Source organism: Telmatherina bonti (assembly GCF_933228915.1).
Source record: "Telmatherina bonti genome assembly, chromosome: 12".
Lineage (NCBI taxonomy): Eukaryota > Metazoa > Chordata > Actinopteri > Atheriniformes > Telmatherinidae > Telmatherina > Telmatherina bonti.
Genome location: NC_136610.1, coordinates 8,245,680 through 8,265,215, shown reverse-complemented (window position 1 = coordinate 8,265,215; position 19,536 = coordinate 8,245,680). Strand labels below are relative to the sequence as shown.

Genomic DNA, 19,536 nt, shown 5'->3' with positions numbered 1-19,536 from the left:
TATATATATATATATATATATATATATATATATATATATATATAAATAAAACAACCTGTATCACATTATTGGTAATTGAAGTTAATTGAAGTTTTGACTGTACACCTCTCAAAATTAATGTAGAATATTTGTATATTTCCCAGTAAAATATTGTTTTACAACTGATCTTTGCAACTTCAGTAATGAAAGTTCTGTGTCGTACAATATCTCAAGCTAAATTTCAATAATAATACTAATAATTACCCATTAAAATTATCAATAAATATTCAATTAGACCTGTGAATTATGATTAACAGTCTATTAAATTTCAATGCTTGCCAAATGCGTTTTGCGAAACATTAAAAACTACAACACCCAGCATACTCTTGCAGCATTCTGATTGGTTGTGGTGCTACCAGGGCTTACGTGGCACAGCGGTCCAGCGCATGCTCAGTTTGACCTCTGTCCCGGCTGGAAGATGGTGTCAGTCAGGATCAGGATGCAGCCGTGCGTGTTTTCAGTTTTACTCCTGAACGTTTTCTACAGCTGCGTCTCCTCGTTGTATTTTCACATCGGAGAGACCGAGAAGAAATGTTTCATAGAGGAAATTCCAGATGAGACGATGATTATTGGTGAGTGACGGCAGCTAATGCTGACTGCTAGTGAGCTAGTCGGCTAACTTAGCTAAACCTGTCTGTCGTGTCCTCAGATTACAAACTCTGAACTCAAGGCTTCTTATTTACCCATTAAGCGTTGTATCTGTTTTAAAAGTTAAAATTATATCACCTTACTGTATTTACTATATCAGAACCAAAACGTAATGGCAAAAGTGTACGATTAAGCTGATATTTAGATGGTTTTAGTACAGAACTCGTGCTTTTCTCACACCACTAACTATCCATAAACTTTATATGTAAACATAATGATTAAGTTCTCCATGTCCCTGCAGTTTTAAAGCTTTCTACGGGTCCTGAACTGGTTTGTGTGCCAATGTTAAATGACTTATTTGGTGGTGTGTTCATGGCACCACCAGCAGCAGCTGTCAGGAAGTGGGCTGGATGTAGTCTTTGGCACACCTCATTCTGAATGGACCTGCTCTAAACAATTACTTTCACACCTTTCCTTCATCACTCTTGTTGTTTTGACACAAAGTTTACATTTTAAGTCACAGATCTGTAGTACTAGTTAGAGATGATTCACACAGCAAAGACTTAAAAGACCATATTCATGGTCAGAAAGTGCTCTGTGAAGAATATTGGTGTTATTTTGCTGCCTGACTCCATATAAGAGATTAATTCTAGTGTTTTTCTTTGTGTTTCTGTGCAGGCAACTATCGCACTCAGCTGTATGATAAACAAAAAGAGGAGTATATGCCGGCCACTCAGGGTCTGGGTATGTTCGTTGAAGTCAAAGACCCTGATGACAAGGTAAACATAAGAATAACAACACAAAGAGATAAAGTCATGATAAAATGTGAAATTCTCAATCTTAATCTTACTATTTTTTAGTTAACTGTGTCTCTTGTATCAACAGTTTTTGTAAATAATAAATAAATGGGTCTTTTTAACTTCCTAAAAGAGTAACATATCTTATCTTGATATGCATTTCAGCTGTATCCATGATGCCTTTCCTCTAGGTGGCTTTTACATCAGGCTGGATACTCTGTAAATCTGGTTCTTCTGATGCTGGTTAGCAGGAGTTTAGGGGCTGCTTTTGTCTTGTTCATCTACTACCTGGCAGTATATCTCACTGTGGTCAATGTGCTGCTAAATTCCAACAATGAGTTTAGCTGTGAATCTTTTAGTGCGTTCAGACACAGCTTTCTGCTTCTGGCTTGGACTCCGTTCGGTTGTCTCTGAACGTCGGTGCTTTCCTGCGAACCGGCCCGCGTTGACACCAGCTTAACCAGAACCAAATAAGGAAGACTTTACTCTGCAGAAGTAACATAAAGATCTTGGAAGTACATCTCAGAAAATTAGAATATTATGAAAAAGTTCAATATTTTTTATCACTCATTTCAGAATGTGCAACCAATATATTATATAGATTCTTTACACATAGAGTGAGACATATTTAACATTTATTTGTTGAAATGTTGATGATTGTGGCTTATAGATAATGAAAACCCAAAAATGCAGTGTCTCAGAATATTACTTAGAATATTACATAAGATCAATGAAAAAAGGATTTTTAAACATAAATGTCAGGATTCTGAACGGTATGTTCATTTCCATGCACTCAGTACCTTGTTGGGCCTCCTTTTGCACGAATTACTGCTTGAATGCGGCGTGGCAATGGAAGCGATCAGCATGTAGCAATGTTCAGGTGTCATGGAAGCCCAGGTTGCTTTGACAGCAGCCTTCAGGTCATCTACATAGTTGGGTGTGGTGTGTCTCTTCTTCCTCTTGACAATACAATACAAAAGAGTTTGTTGGCCAATCCAGCACAGTAACACCACCATGGTCATTGAAGCAGCTTTTGGTACCTTTAACAGTATAGGCAGGTGACAAGTCCTGCTGGGGAAAAAAGGCATCTACATAAAGCTGGTCAGCAGAAGGAAGCATGAAGTGCTCTAAAGTTTCCTGGTAGATGCTGTGTTGACTGTGCACTTCAGAAAACACCGTGGAGCAACACCAGCAGATGACATGGCTCCCCACATCGTCACTGACTGGAAACTTCACTCTGGACTTCCAGAAAAATGGATTCTGTGCCTCTCCACTCTTCCTCCAGACTCTTGGACCTTGGGTTCCAAATGAGATGCAAAATTAGCTTTCATCTGAGAAACAGCCCAGTCCTTTTTCTCCTTAGCCCAGGTGAGCTGCTTCTGTCATTGTCTCTGGTTCAGGAGAGGCTTGACACGAGGAATGGGACATTTGTAGCCCACGTCTAGGATTTGCCTGTACATAGTGGCTCTTGATGCGCTGAGTCCAGCTTCTGTCCACTCCTGTGAAGCTCCCCAGATTCCTGAATGGATGTTGCTTGACAATCCTCTCCAGGCTGCGGTTCTGTCTTTTGCTGGTGCACCTTTTCCTTCCACTAAACTTTCCATTAATATGCTTGGATCCAGCACTCTGTGAACAAGCAGCTTCTTTAGAAATGACCTTTAATGGCTTTCCCTCCTTGTGGAGGCTCAATGATCGTCTTCTGGACATCCGTCAAGTCAGCAGTATTCCCCATGATTGTGTCGCCATCTGACCCAGACTGAGAGACCAATAAAATGTTTAGGATACCTTTGCCGGTATTTTTAGTTAATTAGTTGATCAAGATGTGACACCATGACTTTCTAAGATTGAAGTTTTTCACAATATTCAAAGTTTCTGAGACATTTTGTGTTTTTATTATCTATAAGCTACAAAAGTTCACAGAATGAATGTTTGAAATGTTTCACTCTATGTGTAATGAATCTATACAATATTTAGGCTTCACATTCTGAAATGTGTGACAAAAAATTAACTTTTTCCTAATATTCAGAGATATTAATCTTTTCTGAGATGAACCTGTATTTCTGAAATGTCATGGTTAATTCATCAGGTTCCATTATAAGCTGTGATAAGTGTCAGCTCAGTTGATCGCAGCCATTTCTCCCACTCAGCAGCACGAAATAAACCGATGATGACTGATCAGTAGAAACAACCTGTAAACTACTTTATTAATGAGTTGCTGCTTGTTTTAAGTCTAAGGTCGCAAAACGTCACCAGTTTCTAATAACTGATTATACAGTGATTTTTTTATTTTGGATAGTTTTTTTTTGTGTCTGTTGAAAGCGAGGGGATGTTTGAGTCCACTCTCAACTACAGAAACCCAACTCATCAACAATGAATTAAAATGAACTGATGATGTCTATATTCACCCAGTCCAGTATCGCCAAGCGCTTCCTCTAAGATGGTTTCTTTGACTGATGGAGACCAGTAATTGGTTTCTTCTTCTGCTACCTCTTATTTCTGTTGGCATCCTGCAAACAAGCATCTGATATGTTAAATAGGAACTTTTTTTTTTGCCTAAGGAAGCGTCGTAGATATGCTTCCCTTGATATTTTGGGTTCTTATCTTTTTTTTAATTTTTTATTTTGCATAATTGTTTGTATTACAAAGTTTGTACTGCTGGAACGGACCGGAGAGGCCAGAAGAGCAACAGAAAGAGAATCGAAAAGAAGAGAAAACAGAAATACACCTTGTAGAGAGAGAAAGAGAGGAGAAAAAGAGAGAAAGAGAACAACCTACAAACATTTGTATGTACATAAGCACACACACACACCCGCTCATATATACACACATCCATACACTTATACACACTGGAGTCATGTTCCCCCTGCGGGAGGGTGAAGCCATCAACACTCCTAGAACTCCCAAGCTAAATCAGACACACAGAAAGAAAACCAGCAGTTGTTGGTAAATAAACCCGCAGACGACTCAGTGACTGTGTCACATGCAGAACATACAGAGTGGAACGTGTTCAGAGAAGAGTGATCATGCCAATGTGACCCCGCCCACACAATGTGGCCCTGCCCACACGCAGGCGAGAGGAAGGCCGGGAGAAACCCGAGGCCCGGGCAGCTGGCGGCCGTCCCCAAGCAAAGCAAACCATGCATCCACCCAGGAGGTGGCAGAGGCCTAAACAGGAAGTTTACTTGCATGTTTTATAGCTTATGTTTGTTCTGATGCTTCCTGTGGCGGGTCTCTGCTGTAAGAGGACTTCCTGATCCCAGTGAGGCGACCAGATTTTAACCTCTCTGTTTCCTGCAGGTGATTCTGTCTCGGCAGTACGGCTCAGAGGGACGCTTCACCTTCACGTCGCACACACCGGGAGAGCACCAGATATGCCTCCACTCCAACTCCTCCAAGTTCTCGCTGTTTGCTGGAGGCATGCTGGTGAGGAGGTTCGCACGCGTTCGCTACATATGCTGAAGACTGAGGACCTAGAAGTTTCTCAGACTCGGCTCAGAGCGTCCGTTTCTGCCTGACAACCAGATGCTTACTTTTATCTGCTCTGACCCGTAAACGCTGACCTGTCGTGTTCAGCTGGAGCTCGGTGCTCCTGAAGCTGGACTCTGGTCTGCAGGTCACTGACCACCGCTTCTTTGTTGCAGAGAGTTCATCTGGACATCCAGGTGGGCGAGCACGCCAACAATTACGCTGAGATCGCTGCTAAGGACAAACTGACGGAGCTGCAGCTGCGAGTCCGACAGCTGGTGGAGCAGGTGGACCAGATCCAGAAGGAGCAGAACTATCAGAGGGTGAGTCAGGAAGTGTTTTAGGTCTGCTGAGACATCGACTTTGGAGACGATGCTGAAGGAGTTTCAGGGGTGATTTCTGGCCCCTTCACCTTCACTCAGCTGAAGCATCAAATAAGGAATTATAAACAGATTCACTGCAGCTGTGTTACAGTAAAACATCCTCTTCCTCCGTCATCTGCTGTCAGCTGCGTTTGACATTTAAACAAAAGTTCTGATCAGCCAAAACATGTTTTACTCTGATCTGTAAAGCTGGAACAGAACCAGCTTTACTATGCATCTCTGCATGTCGTTGCATGGTGTCGCCACTGGAGGGCAGTATCACAACAACCTGGTTGGTTTGGGCCTGAGCAGGACACACTTATAAAGCCTTTTTTTTTTTTTTTTTTTTTTTTTTAAAGAGTCATGATTATCTAAAATCTGGTCCATACCAGCAGGATCAATGTGACGCCATCTGTCCATGTTGCCATAGTTACTGATTCATTTTCTGGGAGGTGGTGGTAGCTGCAGGAATACCTCTGTTTTCATTCCAAAAGGTAAAAATAAAGTGTTTACTTGATGTTCATGAAAGAGACTCGTTGATCCTAAACAAACTTATCTGTTTCTGTGTTTTGTTTTAAAAAAAAACATGGGGTGTACGAGCAGAGAAAAGTCCAACCGGCTGCAGGTTTAGTGTAAAGATAAATAATCATTCAGGAACCTTTGTGGACCGAGTTGAATGTAGACTCTTTAAGACTTTGGGCTTGAAATGTACCACATTTTTTATTTTACCTGGGAATTTCACCTGAAGTCCTGAGTAAAAACCGCACATTTACCCATGATGTTGGTGGGTCTTCAGTGTTGCGAGTCTGGGACCCACAGGGGGCGATATGAGTGGGTCCCTGCAAAATTCAATGACTCTCAACTTTTATTCTTTTTTTTTTATTTCTTATACTCTTCTGTTTTATTAAATTCCTCTGAGTTTAACATGACCAGAGACCTCCAGCGAGGTCCTCTCTGTGTGCTGATCAGTCAGGGGGGCATGCAGAGGAAGTGGAAGCAGAAAATACAGCTGTAATCTTCTGCTGACCAGCAACAAGCTTTTACCTTCTCTGGTAATCTCCTTCTCCTTTTCCTGCTGACTTGAGGAAAGTGGGATGTTGTTGGAAGTGGGATGTGAAGCTCCGACGCCGTGTGAGCATAACAAAAATCACGATTTTTCATCATTCCCACCGGAGTGTGTTTTACTTTTTACAGCACACACCCTAAATATTAAAGCATTAAATAGAAAAGTGAGTTTACTTACGATTAAGTTTGTCTTTTTTTTTTTTTTTTGACCGGCCAGTCAGGGATCTCCAGATCTGGTCCTCGAGGGCCAGTATCCTGCAGGTCCCCGCAGCAACACACTGGATTCACATGAATGAGTCATTAACAGACTTATGCAGAACTTAAATAGATGTTGATCCATTTTATGTGAATCAGGTGTTGCTGTAGGGGAACATTCAATATCTGCAGGATGCTGTCGTCCAGACCTGGTGATCCTGGTTGTGCAGGTTCCTTTGGACCCTGTTTACAAACCAACCAGCTTTTTTCAACTATTATACAAACCAGAGAATGAGAATTTAGTGGGTTAGTTGTTTTGTTAGCAGCTAAACTAGCATGTTGTGATACTGTGTTTACAGGAATCCCATCTGCGCGGCTTTTACATGTGCAGAGGGTTTACACAGCTTCTGTGGTTTTAAACACAAGTTGTTCACTAACTGCATTGTTTAAGCTAACGTTAAGACGTTTAGTCAAGCAAAGCTAGAAAGTTCAACAGACGTCCATGCTCGAGTTTTACCAGGAAAGTTCTGAATGAGAAAACTGCACACATTTTATTTATTGTCAATATCTTCGTGGTAACTTTCAACATCGCTGTCACATATTTCATGCTCTCATAACATCTTGCAGCCTGATGTAAAAGCAGAAAGAGCTGCTGAGACAAACAGGAAGGAAGTCTGGAGGACTGAACTGTTAACTCAACGGGTGTTTCTCAATTCAGGGTCTGCACACTTCCAAGTGCGCAGACTGCGTAGGCAACGAAGTGTTCTACGTGGTCTACACACACCGAAGTGTGATTACTGCCAGTAAAATGAGACGGCCTATCTAGTGGACGAGAATTACCCATAGTGCTCCGATCCTCCGTTGCCTAGCAACTACGTATGCCAAGTTCATCTAATTACTGATCCCATTCTTTCACAAAATGGTGCCAGTAATTAAACTTTCCTTTTCCTTTGTGTCTTAAATGTAAAAACATGAGGAGGAGGCGGTTCAGACGAGCTCTCCTCTGGCTGACAGCTCATCCTGTCAATCTGACGTTAACTTCAGTGGAAAATAATCCTTGTTGGACACATGTACAGTCGTCCTCATATGTATTCATACCCTCCCATTAAAGAAGGAGAAAACTGCTGCCTGGGAAATGAGATTAAACTGACAATAGTAATAATAAATAAACGTGTTATGAAAACCATGACATTTTCTAATTCTGGTTCAATAGAAAGAGTTTGTTTTAAAAAGCAAACCAATATGATAAAATAACACGTTACATCACTCAAAACAGTCCTTTAATGTTTCCACTCCAGTCAGGTGTTTTCTGTTCCTCTCAGTTAGACTTCTGCACCTGTTGATTTGTCTAAGACTGATTTGTGTGTTTTTCTCCTTTTACTCGATTAAATGAAAAAACAGTGTCTAATATCACTGAATTATAATTTAGCACATTTTTAATTATTGTTCCTTATTCCAGTCTCCAGTTATCTGAGTGACTGTAATAAATTCAGCCTTTTGTTTAACGAAAGGGGACGAAGACATCTGAGGACGACTGGAATGAAATTCATTTGTGGTTATTGGACACAATGCTGCTGTCCTCCCAGCTTGTCTGCTGGGATAAATATGTGTGTGTATATACATAAAAATAAATAAACGGTCTGGCTGGTGTGGTACCTACACCGGCGCTCTGCTGCTCATTCTTTTCTATCAGGACAGCAATGAATTCTGGGATAGGAGAGGGCGCATAGGATGCAGATGCGCCATCATCAGGTCCACGAAGAAATTCTGAGCAAGAATAATTACCTACAGAGGAATTTACCATCAGGGGAATGCTGCAGGAATTTTGGGGGCATCCCCGCCATGTTTAGCTGTTCGTTCCACAGAAACAGGATCTTTACACACTACGCCTTGCTGTAGAGGTGACTCGTAAAGTTTTAATAGTTTTAATAAGTTTTTCCTGTAGAAATATCACAGATTTATGCATCATTGTTCACACTATCTAATGCCTCGCCATCCGTCTGTCCTTTCAGTACCGCGAGGAGCGTTTCCGTCAGACCAGCGAGAGCACCAACCAGCGAGTCCTCTGGTGGTCCATCGTCCAGACCCTGATCCTGGTTGCCATCGGCATCTGGCAGATGAGACACCTCAAAAGCTTCTTTGAGGCCAAGAAGCTGGTGTAACTCCATGGGAAAGTGTGTGTGTGTTTGGGGTGTGTGTGTGTGTATGTTTTGTCTCTGCTCATGAATGCAGTTCTGAGCGGCGGAGGTCGCTGCTGTCGGGTGAGAGACCGCAGAGGAGACGGATGCAGAGAAGTCCAGCTGAAAGCATCTTTGTTGTTTTCCTCCGCAGTCCTGTTTGTGGCGAGCCCGTCACACCTGCAGCTGACTTCAGCGTGTGTGTGTGTGTGTGTGTGTGTGTGTGTGTGTGTGTGTGTGTGTGTGTGTGTCACCGAAAGGCGGGGAAAGCTTTCCCTGTTCAGGTTCCTGAACCCACCGTGTTACTGGCCACCAGAGATGTTGACAAACAAGCAGAAGTCAGGTTTAATGAGGGCTCTTCTTCAGCAGATCCATCGAATTACAAAACAACTTTGTCTCATATTTTCTGCTCCAGCTGATTTCCTGCTGCACTGAAACGAAACGCGTCTGAGATGTAATCGGATTACTGAGAGAACTACGAGTGTGTTTACTGAAGGCGAGTTCAGAGCGGCGCCTTGGCATCCAGATCCATCGATAGAAATCCAACCAACAGGAAACGTGGACAGAAGTTGTTCAGCGAATCAGTTTGAGCAGAAACTAAAATACTTTCACAGATTTGTGTCTAAAAAAGATTTTTTTCTTTTTGTTGTTTATTTTTGGGTTCTCAAACTGCCCCGTTCAGCTCAGCTACAGATTTCCACCGTTTAAACTTCTGGTCATGAATCACAGAAATGATTAAACAGATTAAAGTTGTTTTTTTTTTTTAAAGTATTTATTTGTTGTTTATCCCGAGTGTTGCATGTATGAGTCCATCAACAAGTTTAACATCCTGATTGACCCAGGAAGAGAAAAATCTCCATTTTTCTGGCTTCCAGGACACATCTGGGCCTGATCTAGGCTACTTATTCCGGCCAGATGTGACCTGACGGCTGGGAAAGACCGATGTGGCTGAACTCTGAGCTCTCTGCTTGGATGTGGCTCAGAGGAAACTGGAGCAGATGCTGACGCCGTCTTTCTCCTGAAACCCTGTCAGAAGCAGCAGATGAACACAGACGGATGTTTGACTCGTCTGAGTAAGAGGACGACAAAAAAAAGGTTTTGTAGATTGTGAACCTCGTTCTTTATTTTATCCTGCAGAAAAACCTGCAGCCGAGAAGCAGAACCTTTCCTCTCCTACGTTGTGTGATGATGTTTATTTTTTTATTCTTCCGTCTGCGGTTTCCAATGTAAAATTCAGACGATCCCTCAGAGCTGCAGATTGACAGCAAACATCCAGAATAAACATTTCAGGAAGCCATTCTGATCCAGTTTCTGCCATAAATACAAACTGGGATCTTTTTCATCTTTAAAACTGTAACTTGTCATTTATTGATTAAACCTGTTAGTTGAAGGTTTTTGTCGGCACACACTTGACATTTAAACCCTCCTGTTTCTTTTTTTCCTCCTGTTTTTTTTTTTATTTTTATTTTTTTAGATCTTTTTTAAGAATCTGCTGATTTCCATGTTTTAAAAGATATTTTGTTGCAGAATTGAAATCGCATGGTGAGGTTTTTCTTGCTTTTGTTTTGGAAGAGAGGTTTGAAGTGATATGTTAGAGTGCACGTGAGACTGCTCAGAGGTTGCACTCAGGATAAAGGTTTTTGTTTCGAAGGATGCGACTGATCCGCAGTGTCTTTTCTCAAAGTTCACAGCAAAACAAGGTTCGTTTGCTGTTAGAGGTTTTTATGATTATTGTATTTTGAGGGGAAATATATTTGAAACCAATTTGAAATTTGACTGCAAAATGTAATAAAATTAAAAAAGTTACTGTTTAAATGGTTCATTGGATTATTTCCTGTCAGTAAAGGTTTTCTTATTGAAGCTGTTGTGCTGATATACTTCATACTTAATTTTTTTCATTTCAACATTTTTATTCTCTTTTATTTTCCATAATACATTGGCAAATCCAAAAAACTACAGAAAATATACTCTAGAGTTACAACTGCTACACAACCATTGTAGTCCATTTCATGTTAAAGAAGAAAAGAAAATTGGACTAGGAAGAAGAATCATAAATCCTACCTAATCCGCATTTCAAAGTAAACCAACTGGATGGCATCATCTACGGCAAACACTAAGAACAAAACACAGGTATAGAGTACATACTAAAACTGTATGCAAAAAACTGATAAAAAAAAAAAAAAATTATTTCGGTTTTACACCAACCAATGAATTATTAATTTCTTTAAGTGTAGTTCTTGCGAAAGGTTGTTAAACAAATGCATACAAAATATTGTAAGGCAAATATTACTTTCCTGTGTAATGTTTTATATAAGAAACAATTGTAACATTTAAAAAATAGTTTTTGTTAGTAAAAACAGTACATAAAGAAATTAAGTACGTTTAGTTTTTCTTGACGCGGTTAAAAAAAAAAGGGGGGGGGGGGGGGGGGGGGGAGAAACCCTGTAGGAACCTTTAGCAAACCCTTTGTTTCTCTCGGATTCATATACAGGTTGGAACTCGCGTTTAACGCCTTGTCGCAAATTTGCCAGAGAATAATTGGATTAATTTATTTCCTCAGACGTTTCTTGCTCTGTAAACCGCAGCCATAAAACGGACTGAAATGTTTATTGGCTGTGGATGAGAAACAGTGTCGCGTCTTGAACCGAAACAAAGCCGGGAATCAGAGCGTGCGGACCCGGAGCGGCGGTGCGTGTGCACCGCTGCTTGCTACGTGTCCAGCAGCAGCAGCCTGTTAGCTCCACCCGACTAACGCGTCCAGAACCGGTCCGGTTCGGTTCGGGACATGGCCTTTACCGGTTCACTGAGCGGTGTGCAGAGAGCCAGCATGGAGGACAGTTTGGTCTCCGTCCACACCGACAAATGAGGAGGGATGGAGGAGAAATGTGGCTCCTCTGATGCGCACTGCTGCTGCTGTTGTTGTTTTTACTGCCTGGGATCAGCTGACAGTCTGTAAACATGATGTACTCATCCAGAAGAAAACCTGTGCTCTACTTCAAAGAGGAGAGGAGGTAAGAAGTCATGTCTTCACCATCCTTCAGACTTAAACCAGATGTCACCACGTTCACATTCCGTTTATTTCCTCCAGACAGATCCGGTTTTATTTTTTATTTTTATTTGTTTTTAAGTCCTAAAACTTCCTATGTTCATCACTTGTCCGGTTCCCTCACATGGACAACTGATTTTCTTTTTTAAATCTGCCATTTTTCTGTGTTAAACTGAATTATTTTGCTTTTTATTTTTGTTTTTATATATATATATATATATATATATATATATATATATATATATATATATATATATATATATATATATATATATGTATGTGTGTGTGTGTGTGTACCTATGTACGAAAGCAGCATTTGTAAGAAAATGGAAGAACTGAGAAATTTTAATTCCAGCTTTTTTTTATTTGTTTTAAAAATATACTTATAAACTCAACAGTGTAACAGAATAATAAAACAACTTATTCTTTGCAAAACTGGCATTTGTATGTGTGATGAAAAGTCAATAGATGTAAAAAAAACAAAAATCACGTTTTTGGCTTTTGCCAAAAATGCAAGAAAACCGTCAGTCTCATCACGCTGGGGTGGAACGATAGTGATTAATCGATAGTATCTGGATCGATCCAGATATCAATAGTATCCCTGGTATCAGGAGGGATGCTACTGGCTACTGGTTGTGACCTGCTGCAGATGAGATTTTATGTTTTAATAAGTTGTTGAATAAGTTCAGACTAAATGTTGTGATGTCACGTCATCTCCTGCCGTTTGTGTCGTAACCAGAACTTTAGGATAAACTGGAGGTTAGCTGAATCATTGCACCGGTTCGAGGTCGTCACCTTTATTCATCCTACGTTTAACTCATAAATCCTGACATTTTCATCCCACATAGACTTCCAGGACACGTTTAACCGCTGCTGCATGAAGAGAAAGCTGCTTACTGTTTTCAGAAAATAAGTTACCAAGTTGATGTGATTGATTAGAGAAATTCGTGATTGATCACAAAGATGGTGAGCCACAGTCTGGGAAACTCTGGTTTGCTGTGTGAACGCATGATCAGCATTAACGTCACAAACCCGTCTGGACTCGTCTCCATGTTTAACGGTTGAACAGTTTCACCTCTGACTGGTCTGGAACTGGAAATCTTATGTTTTATGGTGACGATGTTGATAAATGAAGCATTGATGAGACGGACATCAGTGGCAGCTTCTCACAGTCCAGACTGCTGAAAGGAAAAGGTCAGAGGTCGTTGTGTCATCCGCTCGGAATGAGAAAGTCTCAGATCAGCCGGGTCGAATAAAAGCAAATTCCTGCATGGATCCAGGTCTGCTGGAAAGACATTTAAAGACCTCATTTATAAAGCAGTCGCACGCACAAAATCCAGCGGGTGCAAATTATTGTCAACTGTATGGGTTTATGAAAACACGACTTGGCGGTAAAATGTCCCGACCTACACGCCAACTCTGACCCTGGTGGGAAACGGCGACACCACCTGCAGAAAAATAGAACCAAAGAAACAGTGGGAAATCTGAGACATTTGTTCCAAATCATATATAAACTTCCACACAAAATGTTGTCGATTACCATTATGTACAAAAATTTGTAAAATGCTTATTTGATGTTGACGAAAAAAAATCTGGATCTGGAACGTTAATATGAACGTCAAGCTCGACAACATGTAACGATGTTTTAAGTTCCTCGATAGATTTACCGATTGTGCCCCCTTGCTCCTCAATAGCTAGCTTCAACACTGCCACGATGTTGTCGGCCGTATCTTCTTACATTTTTTCCTTTCTTTGCACAAGGTTTTCTTGGTGAAATAAGCAGGAATAGGTTCACTTTTTCACTCACGTTTAGAAAATGAGTTATTTGACATCACCACTTTTTGTAAGAGCCTTCTTTGACAAAAGTTTGAGGAAAGTTGGGATTAGCGTATAGTCATCAGCCGCCATCTTGGCCCCTTGTGTTTATGCATTTCTGTGGTAAATGGTAAATGGACTTGTACTTCTATAGTGCTTTTCTCGTCATGCAGACCACCCAAAGCGCTTTACACTACTTGTCACATTCACCCATTCACACACACACTCATACAACGATAGGCAGCTTGGGGTTCAGTGTCTTGCCCTAGGAAGACACCTTCGGCCTGTTAGGGGAAGCCTGGAATCGATCCCCCAACTTGACAACTGCTCTTCCTCCTGAGCTACAGCCGCCCTGTTCTGTGGGAAACCAGCAGGAGTGTGCTGATGTCACTATAAGGTACGGAAGCCCAAAAGGTGCTGGCGGGGCAAAAAACAAATCCAAATTTTCATAAAAATAAATCCTAATAAACAGCAAATTCGAATTAATCAATTAATCGCCCAGCCCTAGTGTCGATCCTGATTTGTAGATGGAAACTGACGTGGAACGTGCGTGCGCCACCTGTAGTCATCGTTGCTACGCACCATTTTACAAATGAGGGCCCAGAACAGAAGCAGTTTGAGTGATGAAGACCGTCGGTGGTCTTCATTTCTTGGGGGTTTTGGCACCATGAGACCTGTCGGTGTTCTCGCAGCGCAGGAGGGGCTACATGTTCTTCTCATCAGGCGGAGCTGGAAGAACATCCTGATGTTTGTGTGGACTGTAAAGGTGGAGCGACTCTCTTCCGGATCTGGTTCTCCAGGTGTGAACCAGGGATCGCTGAGTCCAGACTGTGAGGTGTTTGTAGATCTGGTTTGAGCTGGAACCAGCTGGTCAGTCAGTGGACGAAGGAAGTAGGAATTTCCAAACTGAATGTGAAAAATCAGGCAGAAAAAAGGAGGTTAGTTAAACTCGACTGACTTTAAACACAACGGCGTATTTCAGATCCGACCTGGAAGCTGCTGCTGCTTTATTTTCCTCACAAAGGTTAAAGGTGAACTTCCCCGAAGCTCGTCAGATGTCATGTCGGTTCTGACGTCCAGCTCTGGTTCTGTCTTTGCTCTGCATGATGAAACCAGATCCCAGACCCCTTTAACGCCCTCCCGTTCTTTCCAGGCTGCTGTCAGGGAAGTGCACGGTCTACAAGCTGTTTGGACTCTGCATGGTTCTGGTGCTGGTCTCTCTGCTCTGGCTGCAGCTCAGCTGTTCAGGGGACATGTCCTCCGCCTCCCACGAAGCCAGGCACATCCCCCAGCCGCCGCCACCGCCGCCCTGCCCGGCCGAACACATGGCATCTGCAGCGGACGACCCTTCCTGGGGTCCTCACAAACTGGCCCTGGTGGTCCCGTTCAGAGAACGCTTCGAGGAGCTGCTGGTGTTCGTTCCTTTCATGCACACTTTTCTCAACAAGAAGAAGATTCGCCACAAGATTCTCGTCGTCAACCAGGTGGACCACTACAGGTGAGGGAACCGCGTCCATCTCGGGACCAGAACACAACACTGGGCTCCAACTGGGTCCAGAGCAGGATGGTGGAGGGTTCCACGACAACCAGCGGACTCTGACGTGTTTTTCTTTTCTTTTCAGGTTTAATCGAGCGTCTCTAATCAACGTGGGATACCTGGAGAGTGGGAACGACACCGACTACCTGGCCATGCATGACGTGGACCTGCTGCCACAGAACGAGGCTCTGGACTACGGTTTTCCTGCAGACGGGCCGTTCCATGTGGCCTCGCCGGAGCTGCATCCGCTGTATCACTACAAGACCTACGTGGGAGGAATCCTGCTGCTCACTAAGAGGCATTACCACATGGTAACAAACCCGTCTTAGACCTAGAAGGCATTCTGAGCGTTTCTAAAGTCTGTTTCCAAAAAGGTATCTGGAAAAAAAACCCATCAAACTATAAGTTATTCTGTTTGGAAAGGTCCCGGTTTAGATGTGATGCAGTGATCCAAACGCTCCACCAGGTGGTGCTGTTTCCCCTGCTGAACGATGAAGCTGATGCCGCATGCAGAACCTTTTCCCTGCTGATGATTGGTTGAGATATTTCACCTGTTCAGGTGTAATGAGAGCTGCATTTAGGCAGGATTTATTATTAAACCACCTGAGTTTGTGTTTTCAGGTGAAAATGTTCGCAGAAAAGAAGGCCACAAACCTCAGCGCTGGTCTGGCACCAGTTACCTGCTGGTCATCTCACCTCTCACATCTGCTGTTACTGTTTTGTTTTTTTGGCTAAACACATTATTTTTCCTCTTTCTGTGTGTGTGCAGTGTAACGGGATGTCGAACCGGTTCTGGGGTTGGGGCAGAGAGGATGACGAGTTCTATAGGCGGCTCAGAAAAGCTGAGTTACAGGTAAAACTCTTCTCTCACCTGCAGACAGGCCAAACCGGAATCTAGACTCTGTTTATTAAAGCTGAAATATGATGATGTGTCTTCTGCAGCTCTTCCGACCGAGCGGCATCACGACAGGATACAAAACCTTCCTCCACATCCACGACCCGGCCTGGAGGAAGAGAGACCAGAAGCGGGTCGCCGCTCAGAAGCAGGTATGGCACTTTGAAACTGATCAGATCTGTTAGAAATGTTCAGATTTTGGATGCAGTCATGCTTTATATGGTCAATTCTTCAGTTCAACATGCAGCCAGTCAGCTGTAAGATTCAGTCAGCCATCCCCGACCCATCTGAAGGTGTATAGTTTTGGGTGAAACAACATCAGACAGCTTGAATCTGTCCTGAATCATCATCTTATGTTGTTTTATCATCCAACAGAACAAAACACTTCCTACTGTGCCGAACTCTTTTTTTGCAATAGAATAAAACAGAATAAAATATTCTTTGCTGTCAGTGAAATGAAGGTGCAGCCAGTTCATTGTGCAAGACACAGAAATAAATAAGCATAATTAAAAACAATACAGGAGACATTACGATGTAGAAGGGACTGAGGAGGTCTTCGGTGGAGGAGACGTCGTTATTTCCAGGGTTTGTTCGCCGTTCTTATGGCGCCGGGGAAACATCTGGTGGTGTTCGATTAGCCTGACCTGTGATGTTTTCCTGATGCATCGTATTGATCACGTGGAACTGAGTCAGTGTTTTAATCTTCTCTACATTCCCAGACCTCTGTGTCCCCGGTACTGGTAGCTTTTTTAAGAAGTTGTTAAAGTTCAAGTTTATTTATATAACACATTTCTACAGCTGCAGCTGCCCAAAGTGCTGAACAATAAAACAACAAACAACACACCCCACAAATTAAAATTAAACACTGCACATTTAAAAAAAAAAAAAATCTGGACACAAATTAAAAATCTAAAATAAAAGTAAAAATTAAAATACATGAGAAAAAAGCTCCGGTATGACCAAATGCCAGCGCAAAAAAGTGGGTTTTAAAGACAGACTTAAAATCAAAAACAGATTGAGCAGCTCTGATGTGAAGGGGAAGCTTGCAACAGAAAAGGCTCTATCACCCCTGGATTTTAATCAGGCCAATGGGACCTTAAAGGCAGAGTATGTAAGATTTCAAGGCGATTCTTTCCACCACCAGGTGGCAAACACCAGGTCATGAGCAAAACCACAAAACTGCTACCTCCACAAACGACCACAGGTTGGCAGTAATGAGCAAAACTGACCCCTCACCCCTCCTCCTTTCCAGCTCCAATGAGGGCAGGAATCGCTTGTGAGCTGTAGCTCAGAGCCGCTCTGCAATAAATGGGCTTATACTCCCCCTACTGGTGGAAAAAAAGTACTTTATTTTTTACTGGTCAGAAAACATTCAAGAAGGGTCTTTGTCATTAATAAAACTTGTAATTTAATAACACGTCAAATATGGACAGACTGGAACCTACATGTTTAAATCTATGATTGTAGTTATTTTTTTAATTTATTTTGAAAATATTGAAAATCTTACATACTCTACCTTTAAGTAATAGTTGAGAAGAGGACCTAAGAGTCCTGGCTGGAGCATGTTGATGTAACAACTCTGCCAGATACAAGGGAGCCAAACCATTTTAGGCTTTAAAAACAATCAATAAAATCTTGTACTGGGTCCTAAAACTAACTGGAAGCCAGTGCAGAGAAGCGAGCACAGGGAAGTTGGGAGCAGAAGCAAACACTCTCTCTGTTCGTCGCCGTGTGGAAAGACAATCTTCAGATCGACAGGAAGCAGCAGCTCTTCGTCTGGTTCAGACTGGAGCCAGCTCGGCGTTCTGTAGTTTTTAAAACAAGTATAATTTCCACCTCTCCAAGTGTTAAACTCCTCTTCCTCCTCCTCTTCCTCCTCGTCCTGCAGGAACAGTTTAAAGTGGACCCTGAGGGGGGGCTGACGAACCTTCAGTACGAGGTGGAGTCCCGACAGGAGCTGACCATTAGCGGCGCTCCGTGCAGCATCATCAACACCAAACTGCTGTGCGACCAGAGCCAGACGCCCTGGTGTCTCCTGGCTTAGAGGGGAACGGGGGTTGGTTGTCATGGAAACGGTTTAGTTACCAGCACGACGGCCACGCTGGAATCAGCCGGACCGCTACAGACTGAGTGAGGATTTATAAAGCCACGTTTCAGGTAGAATAAAAGTGCTGATTGACAGGTCAGTGAACTCACCGCGCTGCCTTCATCACGTCTTCCCTGCGGACTGAGCGGGGGCAGAACTCTCAAGAGGGTCCAGGAAGCTTCAGCTTCGTCTGGAAGTCCAGACGGCGGCTTTTAAAAAAATGCTATTTATCTGAGACGATGATAAAAATGTAGAAGTCATCAGTGGGAACATTTTCAGGAGGAATGGCCGCCTGGATTCACCTGCTGTTGGCGAATGTGGACTTTAACCCTTCACAGCTGAAGGAAGAGGAGCCAAATGTTCCTTATTTTATTCCCATAGTGGAAACAGAATGATCAGAGTTAAAAGGAAAAAAAAAAAAAAGACTTCACGGCTCTGCTGCGTCTCTTTATTGATGTAGTTTCTGATAATTTAATGAAAAATACCTAATAAAGATCGGTAATGAGTTACTGACTCTGCCGCTGGTTTGTTGTCTGTGGTGATGGACGTAAATGTGAGACGCTGACTGCTGGACGAGCTTCTCCAGGAAGGAAAGAATCTGTTGTTTCTGCTTACAGAGGAACCAATCACAGTAAAATGTGTCTTATCCAAGCTTTTCAGGCTGACCTGCTGCTGCACCACATCCACATGCAGGAGTTTTATCTTTATCAAAGTCGGAAGGTGACGCTGACGTAACGTCTTAGTCATGTTTTGACGCGAGTCTGAAAGAGATGCTGACGTGACATCATTGCCAGTTTTGACCAAGCTGCAACCTCCGGCGGTTAAAAGTGAAGCGTATGTGGAAGTGCATAAAACTGCAGTCCCCCCTTCATCCACTAGGGGCTGCAAAACAAAGCAAATCTCCATAGACTCCCATGTTAAAAAGACCAACTTCACAGCAGAAATAAACATGTTTATAGCAGAAAAAAACATGTTTACAGCCTGGTTGAAAAATCCATTTTAGGTTTAATAGGTCAGGTTTACCTTCATGTCAGCTGTGGGGGGAGTGAATTTCTTTCTAATTCGCCCGTTTAAAAGTAATTTAATCTTGAAGTTCGGCATATTTAGGCACGTGTCCTTTTGATTGACAGGTACCCGATCTCCCGCTTCAAATCAGAAGAACGTAGAACAACTGTGGCTTTTAGCCGGTTAACAACGTGACTTAGCTTTAGCCCGCTTACCTCCGTTAGCTGGTTAGCTCCTGTTATCTCCAGGTTAGCTCAGTTAGCTCTTAGCTACAGAAAGCTCTGAGTTTGATCGATGTCAATCATCCACCATGACGCTCACAGACCCCCTCTCAGCTCCACCTCTTTGCCCATATTTGTATTTTCCGGGCGAGACGACGCGCATGCCCCTCCCAAGATGGCGATGGTAGGAACCGCCCACCGAGTTTCAATTCAGATCTTCAGAAACCTACGGGTGACGTCACG

At 42.6% G+C, this 19,536-nt stretch overlaps 2 protein-coding genes across 2 annotated transcripts; both read left to right on the top strand.

Moving 5' to 3' along the window:
* Positions 1-448: 448 nt before the first annotated feature.
* Positions 449-9,450, top strand: tmed9 (transmembrane p24 trafficking protein 9). Its single transcript, XM_079249564.1, has 5 exons — positions 449-611; positions 1,306-1,406; positions 4,722-4,847; positions 5,066-5,212; positions 8,524-9,450. Exons 1-5 carry the CDS (start codon positions 458-460, stop codon positions 8,671-8,673), a joined length of 678 nt encoding a protein of 225 aa, XP_079105690.1. The 5' UTR covers positions 449-457; the 3' UTR covers positions 8,674-9,450.
* Positions 9,451-11,192: 1,742 nt separating this feature from the next.
* On the top strand, positions 11,193-18,495 carry b4galt7 (xylosylprotein beta 1,4-galactosyltransferase, polypeptide 7 (galactosyltransferase I)). Its single transcript, XM_079249536.1, has 6 exons — positions 11,193-11,699; positions 14,703-15,047; positions 15,172-15,397; positions 15,856-15,939; positions 16,029-16,133; positions 17,870-18,495. The coding sequence occupies exons 1-6, from the start codon at positions 11,647-11,649 to the stop codon at positions 18,023-18,025; spliced, it is 969 nt and encodes a 322-aa protein (XP_079105662.1). The 5' UTR covers positions 11,193-11,646; the 3' UTR covers positions 18,026-18,495.
* The last annotated feature ends 1,041 nt before the right edge of the window (positions 18,496-19,536 follow it).

What these genes read in the sequence shown, in the direction of transcription:
- b4galt7 (XM_079249536.1), top strand. Translation starts at nt 11,647, where the DNA reads ATGATGTACTCATCCAGAAGAAAACCTGTGCTCTACTTCAAAGAGGAG. An exon ending in AACCAGGTGGACCACTACAG is followed by an intron (nt 15,048 to 15,171) that starts GTGAGGGAACCG and finishes TTTTCTTTTCAG; the next exon opens with GTTTAATCGAGCGTCTCTAA. An exon ending in GGGTCGCCGCTCAGAAGCAG is followed by an intron (nt 16,134 to 17,869) that starts GTATGGCACTTT and finishes CTCGTCCTGCAG; the next exon opens with GAACAGTTTAAAGTGGACCC.
- tmed9 (XM_079249564.1), top strand. Translation starts at nt 458, where the DNA reads ATGGTGTCAGTCAGGATCAGGATGCAGCCGTGCGTGTTTTCAGTTTTA. An exon ending in TCAAAGACCCTGATGACAAG is followed by an intron (nt 1,407 to 4,721) that starts GTAAACATAAGA and finishes TGTTTCCTGCAG; the next exon opens with GTGATTCTGTCTCGGCAGTA. An exon ending in AGGAGCAGAACTATCAGAGG is followed by an intron (nt 5,213 to 8,523) that starts GTGAGTCAGGAA and finishes CTGTCCTTTCAG; the next exon opens with TACCGCGAGGAGCGTTTCCG.